This window comes from Hemiscyllium ocellatum, chromosome 4 (genome assembly GCF_020745735.1).
Source record: "Hemiscyllium ocellatum isolate sHemOce1 chromosome 4, sHemOce1.pat.X.cur, whole genome shotgun sequence".
Classification (NCBI taxonomy): Eukaryota; Metazoa; Chordata; class Chondrichthyes; order Orectolobiformes; family Hemiscylliidae; genus Hemiscyllium; species Hemiscyllium ocellatum.
This window is the reverse complement of record NC_083404.1, coordinates 112,708,773-112,721,222: the sequence shown is the minus strand read 5'-3', so window position 1 is coordinate 112,721,222 and position 12,450 is coordinate 112,708,773. Positions and strand designations below refer to the sequence as shown.

At 39.7% G+C, this 12,450-nt stretch overlaps 1 protein-coding gene across 1 annotated transcript in view; it reads right to left on the bottom strand.

Annotated features, from left to right (window-relative positions):
- Positions 1 to 12,450, bottom strand: part of tg (thyroglobulin) — a 370,830-nt gene that overhangs the window by 311,524 nt on the left and 46,856 nt on the right. The window contains exons 12-15 of the mRNA XM_060824055.1: positions 11,215 to 11,336; positions 10,416 to 10,493; positions 9,593 to 9,705; positions 7,440 to 7,560 (exon numbers count right to left, since the gene is read on the bottom strand). Of these exons, the coding sequence (XP_060680038.1) occupies positions 7,440 to 7,560; positions 9,593 to 9,705; positions 10,416 to 10,493; positions 11,215 to 11,336 (434 nt within the window). The remainder of the gene's footprint in view (positions 1 to 7,439; positions 7,561 to 9,592; positions 9,706 to 10,415; positions 10,494 to 11,214; positions 11,337 to 12,450) is intronic.

Sequence of the window (12,450 nt, the reverse complement as noted above, 5' to 3'; positions counted from 1 at the left end):
CTATATTTTATTTAACCTGTCTCTAGTATTAAATATTTTCTGAAGTGTTATTTTCCTCTTCTATTCCTTCTTCATGTGGTTATTTATTCTTGTTCCTTCAAAGCTGTAGAATTTCAATACTACTTCTAACTCGCTACATCAAGCTTGTATACTTGCATTAAATCAATTCTGGTCAACTACTGTTATGTTAAAGTTTTTTCAATCGTCAAACTTTGTATTATGGTATTATTGGAAGAATTTTATTTCTAATAACACTTTTGATAACTAGCAGTATTGCAACACATTGTTTATTTTAAAATTTCAAGTTCTGCTAAATAGCAGCATGCTATCTCTGTATTACCTGGGGTGGTTTCCCACATTTTCATAATCAAAATGATGGTGCCTGCCTTCTGGACTGTTTTATACATTACCTGTATGAGTTTTCTGCAGCCTCGTTGTGAATAACATTTTTGGCTTTTGCTCTGTCTACTGTAGCAGTGCCTCTTGAAGCTTGCAGACAGTGGTGATGATGCTCATTTCAAGGATTAAGTACTTCTCTTCAGAGTTTCATTTCCAGTTTGATCCTTGTGCTGTTATTGTGAAGTATTTTTCCTTCTTGCCCTCAGGTATTGCCTGAACTTCTCTCTAAAGTCCTCGTTTCTTCCCACGGTGGTTGGTTTTTTTCCTTCTTTTCCAAGTCCACATTGTTTTCTCTGTACCTCTTCCTAGTTTTGAGATTAACATTTTCTTCTAGTTGACTGCTTTTAGCCTGTTATTGCTCCCACAAGTGTTGCAGACTACTAGCTAGTTTTTGCTTTTGGGCCATTTCACTGCCACCAATCCTGCTTTCTACTCTTTTAGATATTTTCAAATCAACCTGTTCAGCGACATTATTACAGGCTTCTAGAGAGGTAAAACTTGAATATAGGCCTCCTAACCTAGACATAAGTACACTACCACTGTGCCACAAGGGTTCATATCAAATCTTGGTTGCACTAAAATTAAGCCTGAACTTCACAGCCCTCTGAAGATATTTTCTAATCAACTTGATCAGCAATGGTATGACACGTTTTTGGAGCAAGTGGGCCTGAAAACCTGGTCTCCTGTCTCAGAGGTAAGGGCACTACTCCTGTGCCTCAAGAACTCCTAATTCTGCTTTTGATGCTGTGCCTAAGAGCCTGTTCAATTATTAATTGCGTATTAGGGCGGCACAGTGGCTCAGTGGTTAGCATTGCTGCCTCATAGTGCCAAGGACCCAGGTTCAATTTCAGCCTCGGGTGACTGTGCGGAGTTTGTACATTCTCCCCTGTCTGCGAGGGTTTCCTCCGGGTGCTCTGGTTTCCTCCCATAGTCGAAAGATGTGCAGGTTAGATGAATTGACCATGCTAAATTGCCCACGGTGTTCAGGGATGCGTAGGCTCTCTGTGTATTAGTCAAGGGTAAATATATAGTTGGGGGAAAAGGTCAGTGTGGACTTGTTGAGCTGAAGAGCCTGTATCCACACTGTAGGGATTCTATGATTCAATGTTATAGACCATTAGAAAGCCCTAACAAGAAGGGGACCTGACTTAAATAGCAATGTGTATTTTCAAGGGAGTTTTCTCCACGTCCTGGTCAACATTTAATTCTTAAGATTACAAAAACTAATTAAGTGGTCATTAGCTTGTAACTATTTGTGGAGTTCTGCAATATACAAATAGGCTTCCCTTTTCCCTGTGTGTAAACAGTGACTATGAAGTAAGTAATTGGTCATAAAATGCGTTGGAATGTCCTGAGGTCCTGATGTGAAATATGCCACAAATGCAAGCTCTTTCATTATATGTAAACAAGTGCGTTGCATCACATTCATTCTCCATACTATTTAATTCCTTTTTTTCCCCAAACACACCTAACTTGGTTTCAAAATAATTTACGGATCTATTTCAACAAGCAATTGTAACAGAATTTAAACACTTTAACTCTGCTGTAGGCGTATTTTTCATTCTAAATATCTCTCTGACAAGAAAGCCTCATATACTGCCTTCCAAATTGTTAGTCATTGGTATTATTGGAGGATGCAACACATCTGCTGGCAGTTTCAGAAATTATTTTGAAGATATTTTCACAGCTCCAGATGGCAATAACACAATCTCTTGGAAATCTCAACCTGATGTGGCCCACTACATTCCTCCCTGGCAACTTGGCAACCCTTCTTTTGAAAGAATGGAAACAAATGCACACTTATGACAAATGTTTAACTTACTGGTTTCTAATATTGTAGGCATTTTAATCATTAATGCTAATGCTGAGAGGTTAGTGTCATCATCACAGAAAAGAAAAGCGGCAAAAGTACCTTGACTCATTTCTTTTAATCATGTTGCTTCTTGACATAATCGGGTCAATTTCCAACATGCCAACTAAACTTGATAATCAGCTGTCCAATTTTAATTTCATTGAAGATGATTGATTCACATCCCAGTTTTTACAAATGGATGGTAGATTGAATCTTACAGAATCTGACAACTCAAGAGAAAGTCATTTAGCTCATCAGATAATGCCACCTCTTTGATAGAACTACCTAATGAGTTCTATCCTCTTATTCATTTCCCATGCAAGTTGCTCCCTCCCAAACAAATGTTTCATTCCCTTTTAAAAGTGACTCCTGAATCTACTTCCCATATCCAACTAGGCAATCCATTTCAGATCATAGCAACACTCTTCTTTACTCTTTTGCACTCCAACTCTTTACACTCCACTTTCTTTATCTCCTCTCTACTTATTCAGCCAAATGAATCAATTTGTGTCCAGCTAAATGGCGAGCTTAGAGGAACTGGAATGTTCTGCTACGCTGAAAATAGTTTCTTTCTGTGTACTCCTTTCAAGCTGCTCAAATTTCAAACATTTCTCCAATAACTTCCACAAGGTTTCTCTGTTTTAATGAGAACAACATGGTTTCTCTAATCTCACCATAGAACTGACATCACTCAGTCCTGGTACATGCTCATAAATCACCTCTGCTGCCTCTTTGAGGTTTGACAACTTTCCTAAAGTATTTTGCCAAGAATTGGCAATGATGCTCAACCTGAGGTCTATGCAGTGCTTTATAAAGGTTCAGCATAATTTCATGAGAGTTATAGAGAACTACAGCACAGCATATGGCTGTTTTGCCCAGCATATCCGTGCTTGTCAAAAATAAGCACCTAACTACACTAATCCCATTTTCCATCACTTGGCCCATAATGTTTCATACCTTGGCATGGCAAGAGCACATCTACATACTTCTTAAATATTCTGAGGGTTTCTGACTCATTCACCCATACAGGCCTGAGATTCCCACCATCCTTTGGGTGAAGAAAATGTTTCTTACATCTCCTTTAAACCTTCTGCCCCTAACCTTCCATCTATGCTCCTGGTCCATAAGACCATAAGACATAGGAGTGGAAGTAAGGCCATTCGGCCCATCGAGTCCACTCCGCCATTCAATCATGGCTGATGGGCATTTCAACTCCACTTACCAGCGTTCTCCCCGTAGCCCTTAATTCCTCGAGACAACAAGAATCTATCAATCTCGGCCTTGAAGACATTTAGCGTCCCGACCTCCACTGCACTCCATGGCAATGAATTCCACAGGCCCACCACTCACTGGCTGAAGAAATGTCTCTGTATTTCTGTTCTGAATTGACCCCTCTAATTCTAAGGCTGTGTCCACGGGTCCTAGTCTCCTCGCCTAATGGAAACAATTTCCTAGCGTCCACCCTTTCCAAGCCATGTATTATCTTGTACATCTCTATTAAGTCTCCCCTTAATCTTCTAAACTCCAATGAATACAATCCCAGGATCCTCAGCCGTTCCTCATATGTTAGACCTACCATTCCAGAGATCATCCGTGTGAATCTCCGCTGGACACGTTCCAGTGCCAGTATGTCCTTCCTGAGGTGTGGGGACCAAAACTGGACACAGTACTCTAAATAGGGCCTAACCAGAGCTTTATAAAGTCTCAGTAGCACAGCTCTGCTTTTATATTCTAACCCTCTTGAGATAAGAGACAACATTGCATTCGCTTTCTTAATCACGGACTCAACCTGCATGTTTACCTTTAGAGAATCCTCGACTAGCACTCCCAGATCCCTTTGTACTTTGGCTTTACTAATTTTCTCACCATTTAGAAAGTAGTCTATGCTTTTATTCTTTTTGCCAAAGTGCAAGACCTCGCACTTGCTCACGTTAAATTCCATCAGCCATTTCCTGGACCACTCTCCCAAACTGTCTAGATTCTTCTGTAGCCTCCCCACTTCCTCAGTACTACCTGCCTGTCCACCTAACTTCATATCATCTGCAAACTTCGCTAGAATGCCCCCAGTCCCCTCATCCAAATCATTTATATATAATGCGAATAGCTGTGGCCCCAACACTGAACCCTGTGGGACACCGCTCGTCACCGGCTGCCATTCTGAAAAAGAACCTTTTATCCCAACTATCTGCCTTCTGTCAGACAGCCAATCCTCAATCCATCCCAGCAGCTCCCCTCGAACACCATGGGCCCTCACCTTGCTCAGCAGCCTCCAGTGTGGCACCTTATCAAAGGCCTTTTGAAAGTCTAGATAGACCACATCCACTGGGTTTCCCTGGTCTAACCTACTTGTCACCCCTTCAAAGAATTCCAACAGGTTTGTCAGGCATGACCTCCCCTTACTAAATCCATGTTGACTTGTTCTAATCAGACTCTGCTCTTCCAAGAATTTAGAAACCTCATCCTTAATGATGGATTCTAGAATTTTACCAACAACCGAGGTTAAGCTAATTGGCCTATAATTTTTCATCTTTTGTCTTGATCCTTTCTTGAACAAGGGGGTTACAACAGCCATCTTCCAATCATCCGAGACCTTTCCTGGCTCCAGTGACTCTTGAAAGATCTCAACCAATGCCTCCGCTATTTCCTCAGCCACCTCCCTCAGAACTCTAGGGTGTATCCCATCGGGGCCAGGAGATTTATCAATTTTAAGACTTTTTAACTTTTCTAGCACTATCTCTTTTGTAACAGCAACCATACTCAACTCAGCCCCATGACTCCCTTTAATTTTTGGGATATTACTCATGTCTTCCACTGTGAAAACTGACGCAAAGTACTTGTTAAGTTCTCCTGCTATTTCCTTATCTCCCATCACTAGGCTTCCTGCGTCAGTTTGAAGTGGCCCAATGTCTACTTTTGCCTGTCGTTTGTTTCTTATGTACTGAAAGAAACTTTTACTATCATTTCTAATATTACTGGCTAGCCTACCTTCATATTTGATCCTCTCATTTCTTATTACACTCTTTGTTATCCTCTGTTTGTTTTTGTATCCTTCCCAATCTTCTGATTTCCCACTGTTCTTAGCCACTTTATAGGATCTCTCTTTTTCTTTAATACATTTCCTGACTTCCTTTGTCAGCCATGGTTGTCTAATCCCTCCCCAGATAATCTTTCTTTTCTTGGGAATGAACCTCTGTATAGTGTCCTCAATTATACCCACAAACTCCTGCCAATTTTTGCTCTACTGTCTTCCCGGTTAGCCTCTGCTTCCAGTCTATTTTTGTCAGTTCCTCTCTCATGCCCTCATAATTACCTTTATTTAACTGTAACACCATTACATCTGATTTTGCCCTCTCTCTTTCAAACTCCAGACTGAACTCTACCATATTATGATCGCTACTTCCTAAGGGTTCCCTTACTTTAAGATCTTTTATAAAGTCTGGTTCATTGCAAAGCACTAGGTCCAGAATAGCCTGCTCCCTTGTGGGCTCCATGACAAGCTGTTCCAAAAAGCCATCCTGTAAGCATTCCATGAATTCCCTTTCTTTGGATTCACTAGCAACATTATTTACCCAGTCCACCTGCATATTGAAGTCTCCCATGATCACTGTGACCTTGCCTTTCTGACATGCCTTCTCTATTTCCCAGTACGTGTTGCGTCCCTGGTCCTGACCACTGTTAGGAGGTCTATACACAACGCCAATTATGGTTTTTTTGCCTTTGTGGTTCCTCAATTCCACCCACACAGACTCCACATCATCCGACGCTATGTCATTCAATGCCATAGATATAAATGTCATTAATCCCTCCATCAAGAGGAAAGTTGCTTGCTGTCTACTCTACCTATGACCCTCATTATTTTATATATCTCAATCATGTCTCCTCTGCTTTAAGGAAAATAACCTCAGTCTATCCAATCTCTCTTCATAACTGAAACTCTCCAGCCCAGGCAACATCCTGGTAAATTTCCTCTGCATCCTCTCCAGTGTTATAACATCCCTCCTATACTGTGGATTCCAGAACTGCACACAATATTCTAGCTGTGGCTAAACGAACCTACGGTTTATAGAATTGCAGCATAACCTTCCTGCTCTTAATATCTCTGCTTTGTCTAATAAAGGTATACTGGATGCCTTGTTTTTGTATTCCATGCTTCTACCTATGTGATAGGACAGGCCCGATCTGCCACTAACAAAATGCCAGTCGTCTGATTTGCCCTTAATAGGATGTTTAGTTAATTAAATTTGCTCTCTGTCATTTTCCTTTAGCTAGCAACTTTCAGTTATGGGGTTAGGAAACTGCTGCCTTATTCATGAGTCATTGAAAGTTAGTGTGTAGATTCAACAATCAATAAGGAAAAGAAACAATATGTTGGACTTCATCACGAGCTGATTTGTGTGCAAAGGTAAAGATGTGTTGTAATTGTATAGAGCTTTGGTGAAACCTCACTTTGAATAGTGAGTGCACTTTTGATCCACTGACCTAAGGGAAGCATGTACTGTGAAAGAGAGAGAGTGCAAAGGAGACTCACCAGATTAATCATTGGGATGGTGGGATTGTACTATGGGAAGATTAGGTGTCTACTGTTCAGAATTTCAAAAATGAGCATTTCATTGAAACTTGCAAATCTTTTACAGGGTGACAGGGTGGATGTAGATGGGCTTTTTACTCAGGTTGATGATACTATAACCAGGGAAATAATCTCACAATAATGAGTAAGCCATTTAAGACTAAGATGAGGAGGGGTTTCTTCACTCAGAAGATGGTGAATCTGAGGAAATTCTCTTGCCCAGATGATTTTGGAAGCTTAATCATTGAGCTGGTTCAAGACAGAAATCTGCAGATTTCTGGAGACTAACAGCATCAAGGGAAGTGGAGATAGCAAAGAAATTGGTGTTGAGATAGACCAGAGAGCCAAGATCTAAACGAATGGCAAAGCAAGTGTGATGAGATGAATGACCCCTTGTCTCTTCGTAGCCTGATGGCTCTATCTATATCTCCATGGTAACAGCTCAGCATGATCCTACTGAGGATTGTGAGAGAGTTTATCATGTTTGATATTTGAGGCTAGCAATCAGGAGTCTTGCACTACAGTAGAAATCAGAATCAGGATTGCATGTAGGAATTCCTTTCGAAATCACCCCTGGTCTCACACGCTATCACTGTACTCAATTCTAGTAACAGTACTCACAATGTTTCTGCCCATTTGAATCAGTTACAGCCGGTTGAAAAGCTTTTCCTGTCACTGGGTCAATGCACCAAGCTTTACCATCTCCAGAATCTGACAACTGCAAGATATTGTATTCTCCACTCTGCAGAACAAAATACAATGTAAGTGAAAGCCAGTTAAAAGGTGAGACACACTGTAAATCTTGAAATGTACTTTTCACATGTTTAGATTTTTAAAAAACTATTTGAGAAAATGTATTTCCTACTTCATCTATCTAGTTAATTAAATGATTCAACTAGATGTTCAGAGCTCTTGTCCTTTTTATGGTTCAGAAAAAATATCATGCATAGAGCTTTGTTGGAGTACAAACACACCAATACTATGTAACTGGTTGGTGGAAGAGATTGAGTTAGCCAGTGCACTGGTGATGTGTCGAAGGTTTTGGTTTAGCCCAGATGAACGAAAATGATGACTCAGCTGATGCTTGTAAGAATACCACTGGACATCCGCTATCATATTTCTAGTGCGTATGATTTGCAGCATAAAATTGGCCTGAATTCAGAATTCAGAAGAAATTGGACCAAAAGGACCAAATCGCACCGATACAAAACCTAGCTGAATGGCCGTCTTTACAGGGGTGATCAATCTACAGATATCCCAGTAGAATATACATGGGATTCCAGGTGGACCCTGTCCAACAAACTGTCTAGGAGATTCTTCTTAGTCTCCTGTTATCTGACTGTCCCTTTCTCTCTTACACTGTGGCCCATCTTTAGGAAAAGCGAGTCACTTGTCCCAGGACAGAAGGTCTTATAACAGACATCTCAACTTCTCTGCTGAATTTTCCCCATTAAGCTCCACTGAGACAGTGCTGAACGCCCAGATGGTAAGGGAGAGATTTTTCTAATCCTTTTTAAAATAGTTGAGTGTCTCTTCTTAAATGTCAAAAATCACACAACATGAGATTATGGTCCAACAGTTGTATTTGGAAGCACTAGCTTTCAGAGCACCACTCCTTCATCAGGTGGTTATGGAGTATTCAGGTGGTTATAGTTGTTGGACTATGATCTGGTGTTCTGTGATTTTTAACTTTGTCTACCTCAGTCCAACACCAGCACCTCCAAGTCTTCATAAATGGATTGTGATGAAGGCCCTTTTTCTAAAAGATGATTCTGATAGTGAGTGTATTGCTCTGAAAACTTCAGGGATAATTAAGTCTTTCACAAAATGGTGATTTACTGTTAAGGCTCCCTCTCCAAAAGAACTGTCGGTCAATCCCTCTCTGCATAAAGAGTTTCTTGATGTTAAGACGTTCTCTTTAAAAGCGAGAAGACCTCAAGGGGAATAGAAGCAAAAATAATAACTTTTCTCTTGGTAAGCACATGTAATTTTAAAAAGGTAATAGCCATTACAACAGGATATCGTTCTGTTTAAAATGGTGTCAGCAAGAAGCCACTCTGGGATATCTAATAAATTCTCTTTGATCTGTGACTTACTTAGTTTGTGAATTGCTAATTAATGACATCGCCTGTGATACAATCACCTGGAACTACTATATAATGAATGGTATTCACCAATCTAATTCATCTGTGGTCTCACCATCTTATTCAAGGCAGATGTGTTAACTTTATTCTGATTTATTGATGGTAAAGTCTGGTACTTTGGTAGTGTTACAATGAAGTTGCATTTTAGTGTCTGTAAGAGAACTGTTTGAAGTCTGCAGCTGTTTTGATTTCAGAGATGGCTGAGTAAATGAAATCCCATTATGAAATATATTGTATAATTGATAGTTTGTAAATGGTCAGCTGAGATTTCAAAATATATTGTTCTAGAATGATGAGAAGTTTTTCTCTTTAAAAGGGGAAATGATAGTGAAAGCCCCTCCTTCAGAGAGGGTACCTGAATGTGAATGCATCTGATTTTAGAAGAGGTCATGTTCGTGATAGTCCCCTAAAAGCACCCTTTATTGTGAGGTGCTTTCCTTCAGAGAGAGATGCCTGAAGGAAACATATTATTTTTAACCGAAATCACAATTATCAAAGGACATTTAAAAGAGTTGTAAGGGAATCAGTTTATCTTTAATGGGTATCCTAATAGTAAAACTGCACTGTTCAATGTGGTTCCTGTATAAATTGGCAGTGTTGGTGGTAGTCATCATTTTGATTTAAACGTACCGCAGAACAAGTTGGATTAAATAATTCCCTGGTTATAGAGTTAACCTGAAAACCCACTCGCTTCCATCCAGCCACTGCAGCATTTGTTTGAGAGCGTTGACATGGAGTCTGACCTGGAAAAGGAAGATTGAAATGCTAACTGTAATACTTTAGTTGTTTGTTGTAGCCACAAAATTTTGAAACTATTTTGGTGTTCTAAAAAAAAGCACAAGAAAATACAAATACGCATAACTAACATTGTATGTGATGAGTTGATAATCTGATGTTGAGAGAGAGCAAAATGTCAAAAAAGATACTGTCATCCACACCTCTCTTTACAATTTTACATGTGCATCAGTACAAGACATATGGAGACACTAGATAAAAGAAAATGGAAAACATGTTTTTTTTAAAAACAGCTGGCTTCCTCAAGGGCTCAATGATTTGGTGCTGAGTAGCTGGATCAGACAATGACGTGCTCTGATTTGATCTCTGCTCTATATTAAATTAATTTCAGCATTAATGGCATAACTCTCACTTTACATTCTGAAATTATTGTAAGTCAGGCAAAAGCAGAATTATTCTGTGCTGTGATGGTCCTCATAGTGGGATACATTAATGTTATGCATTTTTCAGTTCATACGTGAGGAATGGTTTGGGCGAGATGCTTTGTTCCAGGGACATGATGCCTTTACGTCAAAGGAGCAGAGAAACACAAGATTGAGAACTTTAAATTTGAGACATTTCCAGTCCAGTATCTAATGTATTTTCAGCTAGATGAGCAAATGGGACTTGGTGTGAGTTAGGATATGGGTAACAGGCTTCCATGCAACTTTCAACTTACATTGATGTTTCTGGGTCAGGCGACTAACCAGTGAACCAGGAATATAGTTTCCAGAATTATCAACACACCAACAGTGACCTGTAGTGAACCAAAACGGTAACAGTAATGAGAAATGGTCAAATATAATGCCCAATCATAAAAGGGAGTTATAAATGGCAAACGGTTTATATACCCATTTCCTCTCCCACATTATTGTTGCCGCACATTCCCTTTAATCCAGTCCTGGCTCAACTGAAAGCCAAATTCCATTACAGAAATGTCAGCATGTTAAATAATTATATTGTACAAGTCCATTGTTAAATTAATAATCTCTAATGTTAGTTATGAAAGCAGTAAATATTATAAAAACACAGCAGCTATTGCACACACTGAAAGAGGACATTTTCTTTATTTACTCATAGGACACGTGTCCTGCAGTTTCTTGCCAGCATTCCTTTTTGCCCTTGAGAAGGTGATAGTGAGCCACCATCTTGGACACTTTATGTAGCTGAGGTACATTACTCTGTCTTTCTCTTTTACAAGGCAACTAACCCGCTGTGCCTGATCCATGATTATTTCTCGGTTCTTGAAATCTCTAAAAAAATCATACAACTTGGCACTATTCTTTCTTCCTGCAGTATTTAAATGCTTCAAAGCATTGCTTGCCTTTTCTACCTCCCAGCCAAAACCTGCCTCACACTGACACTTTGAGTTCTCTCAAAGACCATTAGAAAAACAAGCAATTGTTGTTGTGCAATCTAATCCCTGGTGAAATTTTGTTAGCTTTCTGGCACTTTTCAAGTTAAACAACTGCACTTACCAGTACTCTCAAAGCATTGAGTTGATTCCCAGTTTCCAAGGCCATCACATTGGGGGATGTAAGGGCTGTAACCTTTTAGAGTTAGTTCCCCAAGAATCCCTTCTCTGGTGAATTGATTTCTCCTAGAGAATTGTAGAACTGTTTGAAAGCACTTCATTAGTAAAGTCAGGTAGCTCACAGAACAAGAGGTTAATACACAAGTGACTTTAACACGGAAAAACCAGTTCTTAACGCAAGATGCTTCTCCAAACTTATCTCTCTTATAACATATCTGTCACTACTCAGATACCTGCTTTCAATATCTAAAGCTTTGAACTTTCTTGTATTAATTATGTTATCTTTACTGCTGGTAATTTTCTCATAAGATCATAAGGAGCAGATGTGGCCATTCAGCCCATCATGTCTGCTTCACTATTCAATAAGATAATTTGATATTCCTCAGCTCCACTTTTTTACCTTCTCTCCAAAATTGGCTCCTCCTTTACTGACTGAAAATCTATCTGATACATAGTTCTTCAATCCTCATCATGATAAGTAAATTTGCTGTTAAGTAACAATAGGTGAGGGTATTCCTTATTTATTTACGCAGAAATGTTATAGCAGCTTTCGGTGGTGGATGTATATTTAAACACAGAAATCTAAACGTTGCTGTCTTGGATGTAGCATTCCACCATTAATATCCTGAAAATAGTACTTCACTGCCTGGTTCAAATTTGAAATGCACTAAAATTCTCAATTTGCATTGGTTGCAGTAGATATGAATTAATGACACAACAGTTAAGTCAAGTATTTTGAAGATGGGAAATTTCAGAGAATTTCCCAACCCCGTGAGGATGAAGTGCACCAGACAGTCAGATATTTGCTCTGGGGGGAATCAGACACAAGTCACTGCCCTGAGAAAGAAATCAGAGGTAGCCAGTAAGAAATATGGAGGATGAGGGCTATGGGAAACAGCTACCTTGGTGCTCTGATATTCTGTCACAGCTGCAAGACAAAACAATCGAACAAAAAATACCACTCACCTCTGACATCTACACAAACCCATCCACCAGTGCCTGCCAACTAATGCCACCTCATGTCCCATAGCTCCTCATAACTTTCAGCTAATCTATATCTTTCCAGATAACCTCCTTGACCATTATATGTTCACTCAGTGCTAAGTCTTGCCAAACTACCTGCCTTACACATTCTATGTAAACAAACCCAGGTATCCACTATGGATCAACTTTAGGACCC